This window comes from Stomoxys calcitrans, chromosome 1, assembly GCF_963082655.1.
Source record: "Stomoxys calcitrans chromosome 1, idStoCalc2.1, whole genome shotgun sequence".
Classification (NCBI taxonomy): domain Eukaryota; kingdom Metazoa; phylum Arthropoda; class Insecta; order Diptera; family Muscidae; genus Stomoxys; species Stomoxys calcitrans.
The window spans coordinates 245,737,520-245,761,681 of record NC_081552.1 but is presented as its reverse complement, the minus strand read 5'-3'; the positions used below and the strand labels follow the sequence as shown (position 1 = coordinate 245,761,681).

Sequence of the window (24,162 nt, the reverse complement as noted above, 5' to 3'; positions counted from 1 at the left end):
TCAGTGAGTTGTGTTAGGCCCTTTAACATCCTCCGTCAATTAGGCCGAGATCGGTAAAGATTTGGATATAGCTGCCATATAGACCGATCCTCCGATATGGGGTCTTAGGCCCATAAGAGGCGCATTTATTGTCCGATGTCGCCGAAATTTGGGACAGTAAGTTAAGTAAAGCCCCTTGACATACTTCTGCATTATCGCACAGATAGGTCCAGATTTGGATATAGCTGCCATATAGACCGATCTCTGGGTTTTAGGTTTTGGGGCCATAAAAAGCGCATTTATTGTCCGATGTTGCCGAAATTTGGGACAGAGAGTTAAGTTAAGCCCCTCCACATATTTCTGCCATGGGACATAAGGTATGAGTTTTGCACCGGATTTTGACGAAAGGTGGTTTACATATATACCCGAGGTGGTGGGTATCCAAAGTTCGGCCCGGCCGAACTTAATGCCTTTTTACTTGTTTAAGTAGGATTTTTTTTTAATCAGTTACTTCCTATAATTTTTAGTAATTTGTTTTTTATTTGTTATTTAGTTTTATCTAGATTCAGTGTTAAATAGGTTAATATTATTTCCCATTTTCTATGTTTTTAAGTTTTTTTTTTTTTATTTTAAATTGAGTAGTTTTTTAACTTATGCTAGAAAAGTACGTCTTATGCATAGTGTGATTGTTTATAGGCCTGATGGCTTCGCATTGCATGAAATGAAATAAATAAATAAATAAATAAAATAAATAAATATAACACCACCTTCCCTTAGCGAAAAAAATCAAATCGAAAATTGTTTTCATATTTATATATATATATGGGTGTACCTTTCCATGTGAAAAGAATATATTGCATTTATTCCACTAAAATACTAAAAAGCCTATTTTTGTACATGTGAATGTACTACAAGTGTTTGCCTATAAATAAAATATGTTAACAAAAAAAAAACAAATGGATTTGCAAAAATAAATACAACTTAATTTAAACCTTTTCAAGTGGAATACCTGCGAATAATTGGAATATACAATATTCCAAGCCACAACCTTAAATGTAAAGTGACTATGCATATACATAGTCAACATTGGCTTGATGAATGTATGTTTGCTTGTTTGTTTGGACTACTATGCTTATAATATAAATATTATGTGTTTCGATTATTTGGCGGGAGTCTTTTTTAGTAAAAGTAATACAGTATTGTTGATCTTCTCATAAGCCATAAACATGAGAGCGGCAGTTAAAACTGTTTGCAAAATTTTCGCCTCCATTCCGCGGAAGAGTCCTTTAAAGCCTTGATGTTGCAGTATATCAAGCATCATTTGTATCATACCAATTTCTTTGGTTTGTTTTTTGGAGCTACTTGGGCCATTCTCCTTTGTTCTGTGTCTTTGTTTAGTCTGTACTAATTGCAGGGGATACGTCAAGACAGTAGCAAATGCTTTGGCTATGGCCCCAATAAAAAAATAGCCCAAACTTGAAATCTCTGTACATCCGTTATATTTTAAAACATTTCTTTTGAGCAGCTCGTACATCATGAATTGCAACGAGGGATTGGATACTAAAATCAGGGATGGTATCGTTCCAGACCAAAGACCTTTGATACCTTCTGTTTTGGCCACATAACGCAGACCCGAAAGAAGTGACTTGTAATACTTATTTACTTCCTCCGAAGTACCAGCAACATCGCGCATTCGCAGTCTAGTATTAACCACCCAAAATGGGGTGGTGCTGAAGACATTTATAATTCCGGCCACAGCACCTAACATGAGATCTTTGAGAGCACTTTGTTGACTTCTGTCGCTGCCCATGCTTAGGGCTTTCAAACAATGAAAGGAATAGAAGTAAACAAAATTTGATATACATAAGCTTTGTAGGACTGGTCCCAGGCCACGATATAGAGATTGGAAGCCTTCGCCAAGGACAATTTCCTTGATGACCTTCATAGTGCTACGAGCCTCTCCATTCTTTTCGGGGTCTTCAACTGGAAATGAATGAAAATAAATAATGAGTTGTTTTTGTTTTTCATTGCAAACACAAGTAAATAACAGCACTAATTTAATGGACTTTGGCCTTTTTCTCGCTAAACTAAATCTAAATCTTTATCATGTTAACAATGAACTTTATTAATAGCTATTTTAACTTGTACTACTGGTTGTGTTTTAATAATGGTTTGATTTATACCCATCCAGGACAAATATGTTTGTTAGTACATATATGTATGGTTGATGTTGTAGCAGTTTATTGTGTTCTATCTTTCGTCAGCTTGATTCTGTTGAGTGTCAAGACCCAGGAACTCTGCGACTAAGATGGCGTGCGTCCACAGACATCTGGGTCTGAGTCGAGTGGGTCTGGCCGGGCAGTTAAACAGGTGACGTGTATTGTGCGATCCCTGGTTACAATCGGGACATACATCTTGCACGTCGGCATCAATTCTTGCTCTGTAGGAGTTGAGGCGGCTGTATCTGCCGGAACGTAATTGAGCAAAAACTACTCTGGTTTGCGTGGGGGAGGTCAATTTCTTCAGGTGCAATGGGAGTCGGTCGTTCTCCAAGGACTACATTCCCCCGGTAGCCATTTACCGCATCTGCTACCGTGTCTGTATGAATGTTGCCTAGACCTGCTTGATATGCCGCTTGATCTAGAGGTTCTGTATTGTAACGCTGAACCTCACGCTCTAGATCATGTATATCTACCTTAAAACTTCTGGGCGGTGGATATCTATCCACAAGATGATGATCGCAGAGATGTGTGTGAAGTTAAATTCCGAATTTAACTAGCAGAGACACAAACCGCTTTGTTAACAGAGTGCGAGAGAGAGTAACAGAAGTATTAACAGAGATCCACTGAGGGGTTAGCAGAGCTCTGTAAATACTTAACAGAACCAAAAAACAAGAGAAATTAATTAAATTTCTTACTTTTTATAAATTTTTGCAAATATTTGTAAAAAAAAAAAATAAAACCATAACAAAATTTGGAGTAAAATATCAATGCTTTGAATCAAAAACACCAAATTAAAAATATCTACTACCGTAGTACTGAGAAAAATGAAAAATTTATAAAAAAAATATTCTGGGCAGGATTATGACCAATGGTCCTGGAGGACATCTAAGAATTCTACAAGGTACTACCATACATCGTTGGAAAGGTGACGATGTGTGCTTTCCAAAACATATCTTTATTCGAAAATCGAGCGGTTGGTTTTTTCAAATTCCTGTCTTTTTTAAAAAAATTCTGGAAAAAAATCGGGACAGGATAATGGCCAATGCTCCTGGAGGACATCTAAGAATTCTACAAGGTACTACCATACATCGTTGGAAAGGTGACGATGTGTGCTCTCCAAAACATATCTTTATTCGAAAATCGAGCGGTTGGTTTTTTCAAATTCCTGTCTTTTTTAAAAAAATTCTGGAAAAAAATCGGGACAGGATTATGACCAACGCTCCTGGAGGACATCTAAGAATTCTACAAGGTACTACCATACATCGTTGGAAAGGTGACGATGTGTGCTCTCCAAAACATATCTTTATTCGAAAATCGAGCGGTTGGTTTTTTCAAATTCCTGTCTTTTTTAAAAAAATTCTGGAAAAAAAATTTTGACAGGATTATGACCAACGCTCCTGAAGGACATCTAAGAATTCTACAAGGTACTACCATACATCGTTGGAAAGGTGACGATGTGTGCTTTCCAAAACATATCTTTATTCGAAAATCGAGCGGTTGGTTTCTTCAAATTCCTGTCTTTTTTAAAAAAATTCTGGAAAAAAAATTTTGACAGGATTATGACCAACGCTCCTGGAGGACATCTAAGAATTCTACAAGGTACTACCATACATCGTTGGAAAGGTGACGATGTGTGCTTTCCAAAACATGTCCTTATTCGAAAATCGAGCAGTTGGTTTTTTCAAATTCCTGTCTTTTTTAAAAAAATTCTGGAAAAAAAATTTTGACAGGATTATGACCAACGCTCCTGGAGGACATCTAAGAATTCTACAAGGTACTACCATACATCGTTGGAAAGGTCACGATGTGTGCTCTCCAAAACATGTCCTTATTCGAAAATCGAGCAGTCGGTTTTTTTCAAATTCCTGTCTTTTTTAAAAAAATTCTGGAAAAAAAATTTTGACAGGATTATGACCAACGCTCCTGAAGGACATCTAAGAATTCTACAAGGTACTACCATACATCGTTGGAAAGGTGACGATGTGTGCTCTCCAAAACATATCTTTATTCGAAAATCGAGCGGTTGGTTTTTTCAAATTCCTGTCTTTTTTAAAAAAATTCTGGAAAAAAAATTTTGACAGGATTATGACCAACGCTCCTGAAGGACATCTAAGAATTCTACAAGGTACTACCATACATCGTTGGAAAGGTGACGATGTGTGCTCTCCAAAACATATCTTTATTCGAAAATCGAGCGGTTGGTTTTTTCAAATTCCTGTCTTTTTTAAAAAAATTCTGGAAAAAAAATTTTGACAGGATTATGACCAACGCTCCTGAAGGACATCTAAGAATTCTACAAGGTACTACCATACATCGTTGGAAAGGTGACGATGTGTGCTTTCCAAAACATATCTTTATTCGAAAATCGAGCGGTTGGTTTCTTCAAATTCCTGTCTTTTTTAAAAAAATTCTGGAAAAAAATCGGGACAGGATAATGGCCAATGCTCCTGGAGGACATCTAAGAATTCTACAAGGTACTACCATACATCGTTGGAAAGGTGACGATGTGTGCTCTCCAAAACATATCTTTATTCGAAAATCGAGCGGTTGGTTTTTTCAAATTCCTGTCTTTTTTTAAAAAAATTCTGGAAAAAAAATTTTGACAGGATTATGACCAACGCTCCTGGAGGACATCTAAGAATTCTACAAGGTACTACCATACATCGTTGGAAAGGTGACGATGTGTGCTCTCCAAAACATATCTTTATTCGAAAATCGAGCGGTTGGTTTTTTCAAATTCCTGTCTTTTTTAAAAAAATTCTGGAAAAAAAATTTTGACAGGATTATGACCAACGCTCCTGAAGGACATCTAAGAATTCTACAAGGTACTACCATACATCGTTGGAAAGGTGACGATGTGTGCTTTCCAAAACATATCTTTATTCGAAAATCGAGCGGTTGGTTTCTTCAAATTCCTGTCTTTTTTAAAAAAATTCTGGAAAAAAAATTTTGACAGGATTATGACCAACGCTCCTGGAGGACATCTAAGAATTCTACAAGGTACTACCATACATCGTTGGAAAGGTCACGATGTGTGCTTTCCAAAACATATCTTTATTCGAAAATCGATCGGTTGGTTTTTTCAAATTCCTGTCTTTTTTAAAAAAAATCTCAAAAAAATTCTGGAAAGGATTATGGCCAACGCTCCTGGAGGACATCTAAGAATTCTACAAGGTACTACCATACATCGTTGGAAAGGTGACGATGTGTGCTTTCCAAAACATATCTTTATTCGAAAATCGAGCAGTTGGTTTTTTCAAATTCCTGTCTTTTTTAAAAAAAATCTCAAAAAAATTCTGGAAAGGATTATGGCCAACGCTCCTGGAGGACATCTAAGAATTCTACAAGGTACTACCATACATCGTTGGAAAGGTGACGATGTGTGCTTTCCAAAACATATCTTTATTCGAAAATCGAGCGGTTGGTTTTTTCAAATTCCTGTCTTTTTTAAAAAAATTCTGGAAAAAAAATTTTGACAGGATTATGACCAACGCTCCTGGAGGACATCTAAGAATTCTACAAGGTACTACCATACATTGTTGGAAAGGTGACGATGTGTGCTTTCCAAAACATGTCCTTATTCGAAAATCGAGCAGTTGGTTTTTTCAAATTCCTGTCTTTTTTAAAAAAATTCTGGAAAAAAAATTTTGACAGGATTATGACCAACGCTCCTGGAGGACATCTAAGAATTCTACAAGGTACTACCATACATCGTTGGAAAGGTCACGATGTGTGCTTTCCAAAACATATCTTTATTCGAAAATCGAGCGGTTGGTTTTTTCAAATTCCTGTCTTTTTTAAAAAAAATCTCAAAAAAATTCTGGAAAGGATTATGGCCAACGCTCCTGGAGGACATCTAAGAATTCTACAAGGTACTACCATACATCGTTGGAAAGGTGACGATGTGTGCTTTCCAAAACATATCTTTATTCGAAAATCGAGCAGTTGGTTTTTTCAAATTCCTGTCTTTTTTAAAAAAAATCTCAAAAAAATTCTGGAAAGGATTATGGCCAACGCTCCTGGAGGACATCTAAGAATTCTACAAGGTACTACCATACATCGTTGGAAAGGTCACGATGTGTGCTTTCCAAAACATATCTTTATTCGAAAATCGAGCAGTTGGTTTTTTCAAATTCCTGTCTTTTTTAAAAAAAATCTCAAAAAAATTCTGGAAAGGATTATGGCCAACGCTCCTGGAGGACATCTAAGTATTCTACAAGGTACTACCATACATCGTTGGAAAGGTGACGATGTGTGTTTTCCAAAACATATCTTTATTCGAAAATCGAGCGGTTGGTTTTTTCAAATTCCTGTCTTTTTTAAAAAAATTCTGGAAAAAAAATTTTGACAGGATTATGACCAACGCTCCTGGAGGACATCTAAGAATTCTACAAGGTACTACCATACATTGTTGGAAAGGTGACGATGTGTGCTTTCCAAAACATGTCCTTATTCGAAAATCGAGCAGTTGGTTTTTTCAAATTCCTGTCTTTTTTAAAAAAATTCTGGAAAAAAAATTTTGACAGGATTATGACCAACGCTCCTGGAGGACATCTAAGAATTCTACAAGGTACTACCATACATCGTTGGAAAGGTCACGATGTGTGCTTTCCAAAACATATCTTTATTCGAAAATCGAGCGGTTGGTTTTTTCAAATTCCTGTCTTTTTTAAAAAAAATCTCAAAAAAATTCTGGAAAGGATTATGGCCAACGCTCCTGGAGGACATCTAAGAATTCTACAAGGTACTACCATACATCGTTGGAAAGGTGACGATGTGTGCTTTCCAAAACATATCTTTATTCGAAAATCGAGCAGTTGGTTTTTTCAAATTCCTGTCTTTTTTAAAAAAAATCTCAAAAAAATTCTGGAAAGGATTATGGCCAACGCTCCTGGAGGACATCTAAGAATTCTACAAGGTACTACCATACATCGTTGGAAAGGTCACGATGTGTGCTCTCCAAAACATATCTTTATTCGAAAATCGAGCGGTTGGTTTTTTCAAATTCCTGTCTTTTTTAAAAAAATTCTGGAAAAAAAATTTTGACAGGATTATGACCAACGCTCCTGAAGGACATCTAAGAATTCTACAAGGTACTACCATACATCGTTGGAAAGGTGACGATGTGTGCTCTCCAAAACATATCTTTATTCGAAAATCGAGCGGTTGGTTTTTTCAAATTCCTGCCTTTTTTAAAAAAATTCTGGAAAAAAAATTTTGACAGGATTATGACCAACGCTCCTGGAGGACATCTAAGAATTCTACAAGGTACTACCATACATCGTTGGAAAGGTCACGATGTGTGCTTTCCAAAACATGTCCTTATTCGAAAATCGAGCGGTTGGTTTTTTCAAATTCCTGTCTTTTTTAAAAAAATTCTGGAAAAAAATCGGGACAGGATAATGGCCAATGCTCCTGGAGGACATCTAAGAATTCTACAAGGTACTACCATACATCGTTGGAAAGGTGACGATGTGTGCTCTCCAAAACATATCTTTATTCGAAAATCGAGCGGTTGGTTTTTTCAAATTCCTGTCTTTTTTAAAAAAATTCTGGAAAAAAAATTTTGACAGGATTATGACCAACGCTCCTGGAGGACATCTAAGAATTCTACAAGGTACTACCATACATCGTTGGAAAGGTCACGATGTGTGCTCTCCAAAACATATCTTTATTCGAAAATCGAGCGGTTGGTTTTTTCAAATTCCTGTCTTTTTTAAAAAAATTCTGGAAAAAAAATTTTGACAGGATTATGACCAACGCTCCTGGAGGACATCTAAGAATTCTACAAGGTACTACCATACATCGTTGGAAAGGTGACGATGTGTGCTTTCCAAAACATGCCCTTATTCGAAAATCGAACAGTTGGTTTTTTCATATTCCTGCCCTTTTTGAAAATGTATCGAAAAAAAATTTTTTTGAGAGAGAATGTTGTTGTCTAGCCTTTCTGTTGTGTACTCTATGTCGCTCTTTTCAGTTACAAACATTGAATGTTAGAGCTTTCTGTAAAAATGTTAATTACATATAATCATATACATGGGAATGTATACTTTTCAACTCTGTAAAATAATTCATAAGTTTTCCCATAGAGGTCGCTTGTGTTATTAGCGTACTCGCATATTGCGTCTGCGCTGTTTACTTTTTCCACTTCTGTTCCAAGCTTTTTTGAACATAGTGTGAGGTGTCTATACTTTACTTTATCTATGGCAGGCATGGACACATATTTTTGGCTCTGTTCGTGAGTACAGTTGTTTTGGTCTACACGCAAAATAAAATTGCAATGACAAAATGGTTCGAAAATAGTTATTTTTTTACAATTAATTTCAAATGAGTTTTTTTTTGGGTTGAACTTGTGGCTTTAATGATGAGAGCCTTTCTATTGATATATACTTATTGGGCAAATGTCTCATTACAATTTGAACATGACTGTGTTTGCTTCCAAATTAAGCATCTCCAAAAGATTTCTGGTAAGGAACAAATTGAGTTTTCATTCATTCGTCGTTATTTGTGTTTATGTTGCCTGATCAGTAATTAATAATGTACGTAGTTTGTTTCTATTTCAACGTGTATAAAGAGAGCTAGTATCCACCAAACGAGAATAAGCTGCTAAGTGCAAATGCTCAAAAGAGTTCCTTTGCCCATGCCTGGTCTAGGCCAGCGAGGGCCAAATTGGTACCCTGTGGTTTTTCTCTCAGCAGAGAAGTTTTTTTTTTGTTACGAGCGAGCTCTCTTTCCACAAGCAGAAAATAAAACAAACCACGAACATTCGGTGAATAATATTGTAGGTTAGGCAATTTGCAATTTTATTTCGCATGTAGACAAAACAATTGTACTCACGCAAACATAGCCAAATAATTGGGCCCACCGCAGTCATAGTCTATGACAGGCATTGGCACTGCTTTTTGACTATTTGTGCGTGAGTACAATTGTTCATTCAGAGTTTGAAATAATTCTCTAACTGTAGTAGATGCAATGTAAGCAAGACCATTGGTCGTGAGTGAGAGTGAAAAATTACTCTCTGTCTGCTAAATGTTAATTGGTTATCGTTCGACAAATGCTCCTTCTCGCCAGCCGGCAATCAAAACAACTCTTTCTCTCTCTCTCTCTGATCTGTCAGTGCAGAACATGGGGAAATGTTGGAGCGTAGCAAATTTCTCTTGCAGCGTTCCAATTGCAAAAGCTGCACCATTAGCTTCTTTGAACTGCGACATGCGTTAATCCTGCGCAACGTAGGTGTTGTTACAAAAAACAAAAAAAGAAATAGAATCATTCTAGTGAAAGCATTTGTTAAGTGAGGTTTCATTATGGAGCAAAACAAAAAAACACTTTTCCGCCTTAGTGCGAAACTATTTTATATGGATTTAAAAGAGAAAAAAAACGTTTCTATAAAAGATTTTTTAAATATTGAAAAAAGTGTTTTATACGAAGACTTTATTAAAAAAATTAATAACTTTCATTATATTAAAACTCTAAACAATTTTGGCGGAAATAGACAAATGAAATTGAAGCTGTATGGATTGTTTAAATATACCGTATGTATTGTAAAAATCATCTGGACAAAATGTTTTACACAATTTTATTTGGTTGTGAAGAAAAGTGAAAAAGTGGGTGGTCTCATGTTATAATCTAACAGCAGGTCGATAAATAGTTTGATGATTTCAAGAGGAGAATGTCCAGGATTAGATGCAATGGTTTTGCTTTGCCCACCACCGCAGAGTAGAATAGAATCGAAAAAAATAGTAAAAAATCTACCGTTCATTACAGTTTAAAGATATCTCACTGAAATTTTTAATGGTTAGAGGTAAGATGTTAGCGAGATCATGTGCAAAATTTCAAGGCCCTAGGTGGTCATCCCCCCTTAAGTTGGTTGATTAGGCTTGGTTTTTGGACCAATTTTAAAAATTTTTTGCTGGATAGTGCTCAAAATTCCCTATAAAAAAGTCCCCTTGAGGTCTACAATAGAAGTTTAGTTACTGGACTATGGAAAGCTTAAGGAAAAATTCAAAGTTAAAGCAAAAAAATACAAAAAAAAAAACAAAATGCTGACAGTTAAGCAATTGAAATCGATTCATGTTGCTTTGATAGTGTGTAAATGCTTAAACTGCGTGCTTAGGAAGTCAAGTAAAGTTATTCTGATTTTTTGGTTGCTTTTGCTGTTACGTTGCTTGTTTCTTTTTCGTAGTCAGAGCTAAAAGCGAGCCATTCTCTTCATGTTTATTGGCATTTATTTTTGTGGTTGCATGCTGCTGTTCTCTAGCACACACATACATTCACTTTATTTTTCTATGCCGCTTGAATATGTTGTGTGTACGTTTAACAGATGCCCGCAGCATAAGAAATAATGTGGAAATGGGTGCGTGTGTGCGCCCATAACAATGAAGCTATGGCTTTGACACCAACATTACGCACATTGCGTGATCTCTCAGAAGCAAAGAGACAGAGTAAAATTACTTTCTGGATGCAGCGAGAGCAATTTTCTCAAAATTGCTTTCTCTGCTTAATGTTTATTGGTTCTTTCGACGATTGCTTCTTCTCGTCTGCCAACAATTTAAACATTTCTCTCTATCTGAGCTGTCAGCGCAGAAAATGGAATGTACTAGCAATACAATTGCTAGAGCTTTTTATGTACAGTTTATTCAAGAGCACAAAGCATCTTTTTGTGCTTTTTTGACCTGGGACGTTTGTCGAGTGCCTTAAATTATTTAGCAGACATTTTGAAAAGTTATTATTTATTACCCGCCTTTCGTGGCTAACAGACACCGGTACTTAAGTGACGCCACAATACCAGACTTAGAGGAGCGTGTTATGGAAAGTAATTAGGGATTTTGTTAGTAGAACAGAATTCCTGAATTAGATTTTCTTTTCCGAGTTCACTTTTAAGTATTTAGAGAAACGGTGGTCACAGTTTTTTAGAAATGTATGTTGTGAGTAAAATTATTTTGTTTGCACGCAAAACACAAGAAAGGATAAGCCGGTCAAAATGACCGGTAAGAGATAATTTAAATCAAAAATTTTATAAAAATTTTTTAACCAGTCCACCAATTTGAATGCTACAGCTCCTAAAACCAACAGATTATAAAATTAAGTAAAGTTAAACCAATATGTTAATGCTATAGACTCGGATTGACGAAGGGACTGTACCATGAAGATGTAAATGAACACAGGAGTGGAGTTGTACACAAAAACCCTAATAAGTGTGGCATATTGTGAGACGATAAAACGTTGGCACAAAAGCAACATAATCGAAAAAAAGTCAACTTTGGCTCAAATCTTGCACAACAGTAACACTGCTAACAACCAATTGCAATTGCTGCACGTAAATAATCAATGTTATTGTTTTTGTCAGATTTTCTCAAAGGGGGAGGTAAGTTTATCTCAAAATTCCACTTAAAACAAATCGAATTTTGTTAAGACTTCAATCCTATTCTTGAACCTTTGAAAATTATAAATCTCTCTCCATTTTGTTATTTGATATGTTATTACGATTTGCTATAAACTTTCTAAGTTGTGTTAAGTAGTGTATATCAATTAATTTTGTTTTCACACTTTTTGAATTAGCCTAGAATTGGGTAAAACTATTTAAAGTTATCCTCAGAAAATTTTGTTGATACAAAGCATATGATTTAAGATTCGGTCAGGACGACCTTAACGCCACTTTAATTGTTATACTGCAGCCCTTTAAAAATTTTATATATAACAACATATATATGCTAATAAGTTATACTTTACTATTTGTGTATTCGTAGGACTTAACTTGTTCAAGTCTTAAAGATATTACAGAAAATGCTAGAGAATACTGTGAAAAAAAGGGAATTCTGGAACAATTTTCCACAATGTTATCGATTTTGGAAATTGAAAGCGACGACCCAGCTGATACTCAAGACCATAACAGATATTCGGTTCTGTCAGGGGACGACAGTTTTGAAAATACATACTTGTATTTGGACCAAGAAAATGACTACATTTTATTCCCAGAAAAGTGCACATGTTCAGGAAGAAGTTCTTTTCAAAATCAATCAATAAATATTGGTTGCACAAACCAAATGGATCTTCCAAGTAACAATGAATGTGTCTTGTCAGGAGAAAAACCTTTGGGTAGCGAAGAAATAGGAAATATGAATGAGAATGAAGATGACGCCAGAAAAATTACTTCAACACCCAAAACTTATTTGCTAAAAACAGTTAATTCAACAAATTCTTTTTATGAAAATATTGACTTTTGCTCAACAAGAAACAAAAATATTTCTCATAATTGCACCATTAATGTTAGTAATGATTCCGATTCTCTTATAGAAGAATACAATGTATTAAGAAAAAAAATTTTAATTTCAAAATTGCCGACCAAACGACCCACAATTGTATCTCCAGAAGTTGAAGGTTTCAAACAAAGTGTATGTAAGTACAAGAAAATAGATTGTGACATTAAATTCTCTAAAGAGGAAGAACTCTTTTTATTAAGAAGTAGAGAAAATCGAAAAATGTATTTAAATTTCATGCAAGATCTTCTCAGGACCAAATTTGGAATTTTTAATAATGTCTGCCCAATAAATTTTAGTAGCCATAAATTCCACAAAAAAAAACTAGTTCTTTATGCCAAATGTATGTATTATTTAAGTGGTTGCGGGGCGTATAAATTTGTAATTGATTTCGATAGCATCATTACTGTGTACGCTTCCAGTTTAGAAATCACTCACCCCAAAACTGCCAAAAAACATCAACTCAGAGGAGTTCGCAGATTGTTAGCAAAACAACATATTAAATATCTGCGGCCAACAAACTGGCGAGACAAATTACTCATAAAGCAATCAAAGCATTTAAAGGCACTAGGGAATGACCAAGGAGTCGTATCGAAAGATGCAGCTAGAAGAATAAAATTTGAGCAAGTGCGGTCAATTGATAGAGATGCTGACAGCCACATCGATATTTGCAAAATGTATTTAGACAAAAATTGGCGTACATATATACAAAAAGTAGCGCTCCCACAAGAAATTTATTTGATTTCCAAACGGCCAATAGAAATTCTCCAAGCCAAAAATTTTGCTTTACTGAAACTTAGCCACAACACATTATTTTTTGATGCCACTGGGAGCATTATGAGAAAGTATGAGCCCGAGTCAAAAAGAGTATTTTTGTATTCTCTCGTGGCTCACCTCGATGCTGGTCCGAAAAAGAGAGGTACGTTGCTTCCAGTGGCCGAAGGATTTTTATGCAGCCACTATGCAAACTGTGTCGCGCGTTTTCTAATGTCATTAGAGACTTTTTGCGCTGCAAATAAGCTTAAATGGCCAATATGCAAACGTGTTTGCACAGATTGGAGCACTGTTCTAATTAATGCAATATTGAAGGCATGGAACTGTGTAACCCTTGAAGGTTATATAGATCAATGCTTTTATTTATGCAAGAAAAATGAATATCCAAAGTTTATCGTTATACAACTATGTTGCGCCCATTTTATTAGGATTGTGGAAAAAGACATAAAAGCTTTTCAAAAAGACGAAGAAATTGCAAGTTTCTATAAACTGCAGGTGTGGAAGGCCATTAATATTTCAAAAATTGATGACTTTTTCATTTGGCTAAGGTGCTTTTTGGTTGTACTTTTGAGTCCAACCGAAACAGACGATGTGATATACTCTATAGATAACCTTAAAAATTTTGTAGATGGTGAACCGTATAAAAATTGGGAAGAAGAACACATGTCCGTTGCCACGTCTGTTTTTCCCTCGACCTATAAGAATAGTCCGTTTTTCTATGAGGGTTCAAAATTATTTCAAGAAGTTAAGTCCGAAGTAAAAAGCGCCACCAAAACAAACAGTTTTTATTCCGAAGAATTTGCAAACGTTATCCTAAAAAAATATGTTCCATATACTCCATTGTGGACAAACATTGTCGGCGTATTTGTAGATAATATAAACACAAGAATTTCCAATAGTCCGGTCGAGGGTTACTTCAATATTAAAAAAAACATCACATTGGATGGAAGGCGCAACATAAAACCTGCCGACTATGTAAGGTTATCTATAAATTATATGCAAGCTCGTCTAGTTGAAGCTGAAGATGCTCTTTCAACACTAATTAGTGACACTTCAGAACCAGTTGCTTTCAACCTAAAAATGGAGGAAGAAACTTGGAAGAGGACTCCGAAAAAAGTACAGTCACAAATCACCAGCCAAATGAAATTGGAAAAAATCTTGTCAACTTTTAAGAATTTACCACGCAAATTTGACAAACGCTATATAGCCCTTAAATTTCAAAATGTTCATTCGAGCGTGCAATCGGAATTAATAGACGCGCCAACTATAGATTTCATAGAATTAGAATCTTTAAATAAAAAAAAGGAGTTATATAGCAACTTAATTGATATATATATAGAAATATTAATAAAAAATTCAGCGAAAAATGCCTTTTCCACTTGCTGTGAAATAGGCAGAGATATTTTTACTGCACAGAATTCAAATATACAGATACCTCTGCAAAACTTCGACATTTTGTTAATTCCCGTATTTGAACCAGGCCATTTTACTCTTGTTTATGTCGACACAGTTGATAAGACATTCTCCTACTTAAACCCCCTAGGGGAAGATTTTTCTGATGTTGAAAAATTTTTAAAGACTTTCAAAAAACACACAAACGCTTTAGAATATAAGCCAAAGCAAATAAAACATGGTCGTCAAAAAGACAATTTTAATTGCGGAATTTATGTGTGCCAGTCATAATCCTGTCAAAATTTTTTTTCCAGAATTTTTTTAAAAAAGACAGGAATTTGAAAAAACCAACTGCTCGATTTTCGAATAAGGACATGTTTTGGAAAGCACACATCGTCACCTTTCCAACGATGTATGGTAGTACCTTGTAGAATTCTTAGATGTCCTCCAGGAGCGTTGGTCATAATCCTGTCAAAATTTTTTTTCCAGAATTTTTTTAAAAAAGACAGGAATTTGAAGAAACCAACCGCTCGATTTTCGAATAAAGATATGTTTTGGAAAGCACACATCGTCACCTTTCCAACGATGTATGGTAGTACCTTGTAGAATTCTTAGATGTCCTTCAGGAGCGTTGGTCATAATCCTGTCAAAATTTTTTTTCCAGAATTTTTTTAAAAAAGACAGGAATTTGAAAAAACCAACCGCTCGATTTTCGAATAAAGATATGTTTTGGAGAGCACACATCGTCACCTTTCCAACGATGTATGGTAGTACCTTGTAGAATTCTTAGATGTCCTCCAGGAGCGTTGGTCATAATCCTGTCAAAATTTTTTTTCCAGAATTTTTTTAAAAAAGACAGGAATTTGAAAAAACCAACCGCTCGATTTTCGAATAAAGATATGTTTTGGAGAGCACACATCGTCACCTTTCCAACGATGTATGGTAGTACCTTGTAGAATTCTTAGATGTCCTCCAGGAGCATTGGCCATTATCCTGTCCCGATTTTTTTCCAGAATTTTTTTAAAAAAGACAGGAATTTGAAGAAACCAACCGCTCGATTTTCGAATAAAGATATGTTTTGGAAAGCACACATCGTCACCTTTCCAACGATGTATGGTAGTACCTTGTAGAATTCTTAGATGTCCTTCAGGAGCGTTGGTCATAATCCTGTCAAAATTTTTTTTCCAGAATTTTTTTAAAAAAGACAGGAATTTGAAAAAACCAACCGCTCGATTTTCGAATAAAGATATGTTTTGGAGAGCACACATCGTCACCTTTCCAACGATGTATGGTAGTACCTTGTAGAATTCTTAGATGTCCTCCAGGAGCGTTGGTCATAATCCTGTCAAAATTTTTTTTCCAGAATTTTTTTAAAAAAGACAGGAATTTGAAGAAACCAACCGCTCGATTTTCGAATAAAGATATGTTTTGGAAAGCACACATCGTCACCTTTCCAACGATGTATGGTAGTACCTTGTAGAATTCTTAGATGTCCTCCAGGAGCATTGGCCATTATCCTGTCCCGATTTTTTTCCAGAATTTTTTTAAAAAAGACAGGAATTTGAAGAAACCAACCGCTCGATTTTCGAATAAAGATATGTTTTGGAAAGCACACATCGTCACCTTTCCAACGATGTATGGTAGTACCTTGTAGAATTCTTAGATGTCCTTCAGGAGCGTTGGTCATAATCCTGTCAAAATTTTTTTTCCAGAATTTTTTTAAAAAAGACAGGAATTTGAAAAAACCAACCGCTCGATTTTCGAATAAAGATATGTTTTGGAGAGCACACATCGTCACCTTTCCAACGATGTATGGTAGTACCTTGTAGAATTCTTAGATGTCCTCCAGGAGCATTGGCCATTATCCTGTCCCGATTTTTTTCCAGAATTTTTTTAAAAAAGACAGGAATTTGAAGAAACCAACCGCTCGATTTTCGAATAAAGATATGTTTTGGAAAGCACACATCGTCACCTTTCCAACGATGTATGGTAGTACCTTGTAGAATTCTTAGATGTCCTTCAGGAGCGTTGGTCATAATCCTGTCAAAATTTTTTTTCCAGAATTTTTTTAAAAAAGACAGGAATTTGAAAAAACCAACCGCTCGATTTTCGAATAAAGATATGTTTTGGAGAGCACACATCGTCACCTTTCCAACGATGTATGGTAGTACCTTGTAGAATTCTTAGATGTCCTCCAGGAGCGTTGGTCATAATCCTGTCAAAATTTTTTTTCCAGAATTTTTTTAAAAAAGGCAGGAATTTGAAAAAACCAACCGCTCGATTTTCGAATAAAGATATGTTTTGGAGAGCACACATCGTCACCTTTCCAACGATGTATGGTAGTACCTTGTAGAATTCTTAGATGTCCTCCAGGAGCATTGGCCATTATCCTGTCCCGATTTTTTTCCAGAATTTTTTTAAAAAAGACAGGAATTTGAAAAAACCAACCGCTCGATTTTCGAATAAGGACATGTTTTGGAAAGCACACATCGTGACCTTTCCAACGATGTATGGTAGTACCTTGTAGAATTCTTAGATGTCCTCCAGGAGCGTTGGTCATAATCCTGTCAAAATTTTTTTTCCAGAATTTTTTTAAAAAAGACAGGAATTTGAAAAAACCAACTGCTCGATTTTCGAATAAGGACATGTTTTGGAAAGCACACATCGTCACCTTTCCAACGATGTATGGTAGTACCTTGTAGAATTCTTAGATGTCCTCCAGGAGCGTTGGCCATAATCCTTTCCAGAATTTTTTTGAGATTTTTTTTAAAAAAGACAGGAATTTGAAAAAACCAACCGCTCGATTTTCGAATAAAGATATGTTTTGGAAAGCACACATCGTCACCTTTCCAACGATGTATGGTAGTACCTTGTAGAATTCTTAGATGTCCTCCAGGACCATTGGTCATAATCCTGCCCAGAATATTTTTTTTATAAATTTTTCATTTTTCTCAGTACTACGGTAATAGATATTTTTAATTTGGTGTTTTTGATTCAAAGCATTGATATTTTACTCCAAATTTTGTTATGGTTTTATTTTTTTTTTTTACAAATATTTGCAAAAATTTATAAAAAGTAAGAAATTTAATTAATTTCTCTTGTTTTTTGGTTCTGTTAAGTATTTACAGAGCTCTGCTAACCCCTCAGTGGATCTCTGTTAATACTTCTGTTACTCTCTCTCGCACTCTGTTAACAAAGCGGTTTGTGTCTCTGCTAGTTAAATTCGGAATTTAACTTCACACACATATCGCAGAGACCATCCACTCTGCGATAACCGCCCAAAAGGTATTGGTTAGACAGCATGCAGTCAAGTCTTCGCCCTGGTAGTTCGAAGGGCGGCATTCTGACAGATATTATGAATATTGTTCCACTGCGTGTCACAAAGCTGACGAGACCACACTGGCGCTGCATAACTTACCACAGGCCGGCCAAATGCTTTGTACGTGGTCAACAAGGTTTCTTTGTCTGCACCCCAAGTGTTGCCAGCAAGTGACTTGAGTACCTTGTTTCTACTTTTGACTTTATCGCAGATTGTTGTGGCATGTGGGTGGAATGTATAAGAGCTGTCAAATGTGACGTCAAGTATTTTGGGACACTTGATGGTCGGAATCATTTCTCCATCGACCATCTCCAGATTTCTTGCGGCGAAATATGAGGCAAGTTCGTTGAGGTAGACGTTCAACCTATCGCAGATGTCATCAATGGGGCCTGATGCCATGATCGTACAATCGTCCGCATATGATACGATCTCTATGCCGTCTGAAGAGGGTGGAATGGAGGATAGGTGGAGGTTAAACAGCGCCGGAGATATCACCCTACTTTGGGGAACTCCCTGTTTCACTCTATGGAGCTTCGACTTCCTATCCCTAAATTCCACAAATGACTGGCGATCACACAGATAATTCGCGACCCAGCATTTCAAGCCTGGCTGAAGGAACGTGTTGGCAATGTCCTCGTATAATTTGGCATGGCTGACGGTGTCGGAAGCATTCGATAGGACTGTCCTATCACATGGCCACGACAAATGTGTGCGGTGATGGCATGCAAAGCTGTTGTTGTGCTTTGCAGTCTTCGAAATCCATGTTGATGCTCGCCGGAAATTCTCCTACGAGGCCCGGGAGGAGTAATGCCTCAAGCGTCTTTGCCACTGGTGAGAGAAGGGAGATGGGTCTGTACGACTCCCCCAAAATCGGGACTTTTCCAGGCTTCAGTAGCGGGATCACTCTGCCCATTTTCCAGACATCGGGAACTATAAGAGTGTTCAAAGACAGGTTGAGGACAGTAGTAAGGTACTCAACTCCAGGTCCATCCAGATTCTTCAACATCAATGTAGCGATTCCGTCGGGGCCCAACGCCTTAGATGATTTGGCGCCACGGATGACATTCGTAACTTCGCCCACGGTAAATTGTCATCGGCTCGGAGACCACGAATACAGCGAAAGGCTCTCCTCCTTGCCCTGTCTCTCTCGGTATTCACAATAAATTGACGGTTGAACAACCTGGCACATCTCTTCGGATCAGTCATGGTTATTTCGCCAAAAGTGACTGAGGGCCTGTCATCCCGTCTACCGGGGTTCGAGAGTGACTTAACAGTAGACCACAGTTTGCCTACACCGGTGCCTAAGTTACATTGCTCCAAGTGTTCCAGCCACAAATTCCGCTTATGTTCGTTGACTACTCTGTTTATTTCCAGATTCAGCTCGCGGTTTCTGGGTTTTGTGGGCTCCATACCACGAATCCCATAACGCTCGTCTGCGAGTACCACTGCTTGCGCCAGCAAATTGGGGCGCACTTGGGGTATTCGACCGGCTGGTATAAAGCGAGCGACTGCTGCGTTAATGATGTCTCGGAATTTCCTCTCGGTCACTAGCACATCAGAGGGGGGTGGCAGTACACCGAAGCGGCGATTGGTATACTAACTCAGGAGATCAGGGGACGCAATGGAGATGTCTGGAGAGCTGCTGCACCTCCTCGTAATCCTAGTGGGGGCATCCTCATTCACCGTGCAAAACGTGGAGCTTTCAATCTGCTCTACCACGCTGGTCGTTACCTAGGGGAGAATGCCATAAAGTGTGATGCGCATTAGTCCCCTAGAACCAGACAATTATGGCCAGATAGCAAACCACTTATGTCGGGGTTGTATGCCTGGCAATTAATCGGGACACAGCTACCAACCGGCGGTATGTACACGTTGTATAGCTCTATGTCGGCAGGACCGGACCTCACTGCTGTCCCCATGCACTCCACGTAGGGGTCACTAGCGCCATGCGCAGGCGAGATAGACTTGCTAAAATATGCTCTCTCAATAATTTCTTAAAAATGGCAAGACTGTTACAAGATTTTATTTCCTGTGACAAATTTTTTGGTTGCCCAAATAGTAATTGCGGATTTTTCATGTAGTCGGCGTTGACAAATTTCTTCACAGCTTGTGACTCTGTAATTGCATTCTTTCTTCTGTCAGTTATCAGCTGTTACTTTTAGCTTGCTTTAGAAAAAAAGTGTAAGAACTCGTTAAATACAAGGAATAATCAGCACTTACGATTAGCATTATGTCGCACCGAAATGACAAAATGTCGCGCCGAATAAAAAGTAATTGCGGATTTTTTAAAAAGAAAGTAAATGCATTTTTAATAAAACTTAGAATGAACTTTAATCAAATATATAATTGTCATTTTGTTCGATAACCTTTTGCCATCTTCCTGGCAAATTTAGTATTCCACGCTCATAGAACTTCTGGCCTTTATCTGCAAAAAACTGAACCAAGTGCGATTTTATAGCCTCATCATTGCCGAAAGTTTTACCATTTAAGGAGTTCTGCAAAGATCCAAATAAATGGTACTCTGATGGTGCAAGGTCAGGGCTATATGGTGGATGCATCAAAAGTTCCCAGCCAAGCTCACTCACAGTTTTTGGCGGGTGACCAAAGATGTGTGCGGTCTAGCGTTGTCCTGGTGGAATATGGCAACTTTACGATTGACCAATTCTGGTCGCTTCTCCTTGATGGCTGTATTCAATTTGTCCAATTGTTGACAGTAAACATCCGAATTAATCGTTTGGTTCCTTGGAAGCAGCTCAAAATATACCACACCCTTCCAATCCCACCAAACAGACAGCAGACACCTTCTTTTGGTGGATATCAGCCTTTGAAGTGGTTTGAGCTGGTTCACCATGCTTGGACCATGATCGTTTTCGACTAACGTTGTTGTAAGCAATCCATTTTTCATCTCGAGTTATGATTCGTTTTAAAAACGGATCAAATTCATTGCGTTGAAGATGCATATCACAAGCGTTGATTCGGTTTGTTAAATGAATTTCTTTCAATACATGTGGTACCCAAATATCAAGCTTTTTCACCAGTCCAAGACTTTTCATGTGATAATGAACGGTTGATTTTGGTATATTTAACTTCTCTCCTATCTCACGCTCAGTTACATGACGATCCAATTCGATTAATGCTTAAAATTTGTCAACGCCGACTATATGAAAAATCAGCAACTACTTTTTGGGCAACCCAATATATAATATACCGATTGCAGATGATATTTTTGATTTTAAATGTTTAATATATTCATCACAAGCTAGGTTTGATTGTAAATAAATACCTAAATACTTAACCGAACTGACCTCTGGTAACTCCTGACCGTCGATTTGAATGGAAAAATCTGTATCAAAAACCCATTGAGGCCGAAACCGCATTAATTTTGTTTTTGATCGGTTTAGAAAAAGTTTGTTATCACGCTTTTATTCAAAAATTAATGCAAAATCCCGTTCTATATAAGACTATACAGAAGCTTCGAATTTATATGGGTAAAATAAGCATAAGTCGTCAGCGTACATAAAAAGGCTACCAGTTAACTGTAAATTAATTATTAAGATCATTTATATATGTATTAGGAATAATAAGGGGCCTATGACACTACCCCATGTTCCACTAGAGCCAATTCACTTCTCTCGCCTTTAACTTGAACAAATTGCCTTCTATTACGCAAACAGGACACACACAATTCTAATTGGTGTCCGCCAACACCATAATTGTTAAGCTTTTCTGAAAGTATTTTGTGGTCAATCATATCAAAAGCCTTGGATAAATCGAAAAAAAATGCTTACGATACCAGCATAACTAACCTTTACCCAATAAACTACATATGTGATTTTGAACATTAATCAGAGCTTCTTCAGTTCCACATCCTTTCCTGAACCCAAACTGATTTCTACTAAGAAGTTCGTTGGTTTCAAAATAGGCAGATATTTGACGTTCCATAATTCTTTCAAAGATGTTATTAACTACTGACAACACTGATATTGGACGAAAGTTTGTTATATCACTGTAACTTTTTCCATTTGGTATTGCGATAACTTTATGAATATTTAAAACATCTGGGTATACTTTGGTATGTAACACATTATAAAAGATCTGAACTAGGTGCAGAGCAATACTTTCACGGCACGTCTTGACCACTTTCTTATCGTGTCTACAACTTTTATTTGTCTCCAGATTCGATATCTCTGACATAACTTCTTCAAGAGAGGTTCGAACCAATTCGAACAAACAAGGATAGCGATGCAAAGTTGCTAAAGAATTACAGGTATCAATTTGTTGAACTTCAATTGCCAACTTTAAATATTTAATTGATTTGAAAAAAATTTGATTTATTACTTCCGTTTTATCATGTTCATCAAATATGACATTACCAGCATTACACTACTACATTTATTTCAGCCCTAGAATTTCTGCCTAAGGTTTCAGTTAAAAATCTCCAAGTTCGATTGGAATCATTTTGAACAGCCGTTAAATTACTTACATAGTAATTATTCAGGGATTTTTTGTTGGAATTCCGGAATGTGACTTAAAAATTTAAGATAATCATGCATATTCGAGTCAACAGTCTTCGTTGAATAGCGGTATTTTCTCTGCTTGTATGTTTTTTTAAGAATTTTTGATCATGCAAAGTCTATTATCCACGCAAGAAGCACGATCACTTTATAAACCGACCCCTGTCAGTAGTACTTCTTCCTGGTTCGTTAAATAATATGTATAAATAACTACATTTCTTAAAATTTTGCGTAATGTGAAACTGAAGAAACAAAATTGGCATTTAAAGTTAGCTACTGAACTATTGTAGATGTTGTTGGTGCCAACTGGTCTCTGGCTGGACAAATATTAATATGCAGTTCATTCGTGTTCAACAACAAAAAATAAAGGTGCAATAAACCCACAAAAAACCCGATTCTTACTCAAATATTTAATATTCACAATGAATGTGTAGTTGTGTTCCAGTTAATGAATGCTATGCAAAAAAAAAAAAACAAAGAATTAATTTAACACTTGGTGGCGAATATTGAGTCCAATGTTCTATCGAGGGGCTTTTTAAATAAAAAGCGAAAATTTGCCATTAACAGAACCAAACGATATGCCAGTCATTCAAACAATGTAATAAAGCTTAATAATAAAACTCACTTTGCAGTCTTGAACGAACAGTATCCAAAGGATAAAATGTTGACATGGCTATACAACCACCCTACATAGAATCAAGAAACATATGTATTAACTTTTTATAGACAATTTTTTAAACACAACAAACTTACAGCTGCTCCGGACATAGCATGTACCCAGGATTCATAGGTAAATACTTGGCTTAATTTGGATGGAGCTACCATTTTGTTCCAACAAATGCAATGACCAATTCAAATACTTTACACTTTCGTTTTTAAATAGCACAACGACCTTCGGACGACGAAAATTATGTCCGGTCGGGGAGAAATTTACTTCTTTTGTCAGAAATTTAGATTAAATGAAACTCGTCAATAGCTTCATTCAGTAATCTGCCCGCCGACTGATTAAAGAAAACTATTGATTAGATAGGTATATTAGGATTATAGATGACTTTTTCTTCAACCGGTGCAAAGTGGACTAAGCACCGTCGTTTCCGTAACAATGGCTGTGTTTTTGGGAAGAACACAAATTTTCAAATTTTCTTTATTGCTCATTAATAATTAATTTTTTTCTATTTTATTTTTTTTTGGACTTTAATTGAAATGGCAGAGTAGACTCTATATGCCAGGTTGTACTTCCGAAGTTGGTGTCCCCACCAACTGTATATAAAAACACGTGTAATAAAATTACAGAATTAAAAACAATGTACAGTTATAACTGTACTGAGTATAACGATGACTATGCACCGAATCCCGAAGCGTCCACTTCAGACGAATTCTAAATGCAAAGTGGACTATTTTATTAATATGTGCACTTTTGACCTAAGTTTTTTCGTTCTCTTTTAGTAATGCTTCGTAAGTTTTTTTTTTTGTTTTGTTTGATTTACACGAAGGAATATACAAGCTTTATGCGGAGTTTACACGATACAGCAAAAGTGTATTGAACGTGTTTTGATAACAGTCTTCTAAAAACCGATACATCGACTCCTTCTTTCCTATGCTTTACCGAAGTTTTCACCTTTTTTTTTTTGTTAATTTAAAAAGAGGATGAAAATAAAAATTATACTTACTTACTTACAGGCGTTTAGATTTGACGGTATTAAGAT

At 36.4% G+C, this 24,162-nt stretch overlaps 1 protein-coding gene across 2 annotated transcripts; it reads right to left on the bottom strand.

Moving 5' to 3' along the window:
- Positions 1-496: 496 nt before the first annotated feature.
- Positions 497-23,856, bottom strand: LOC106094779 (peroxisomal membrane protein PMP34). 2 transcript variants are annotated; one of them, XM_059360089.1, is made up of 4 exons: positions 23,210-23,226; positions 23,082-23,142; positions 22,426-22,911; positions 497-1,962 (listed from the first exon to the last, which is right to left on the bottom strand). In XM_059360089.1, the coding sequence occupies exon 4, from the start codon at positions 1,922-1,924 to the stop codon at positions 1,139-1,141; it is 786 nt and encodes a 261-aa protein (XP_059216072.1). In that variant the 5' UTR covers positions 1,925-1,962; positions 22,426-22,911; positions 23,082-23,142; positions 23,210-23,226; the 3' UTR covers positions 497-1,138. The 2 variants fall into 2 exon arrangements, with proteins under 2 accessions (XP_059216072.1, XP_013117474.1); XM_013262020.2 differs by lacking the exon at positions 22,426-22,911 and having other exon boundaries at positions 23,210-23,856.
- Positions 23,857-24,162: the final 306 nt, after the last annotated feature.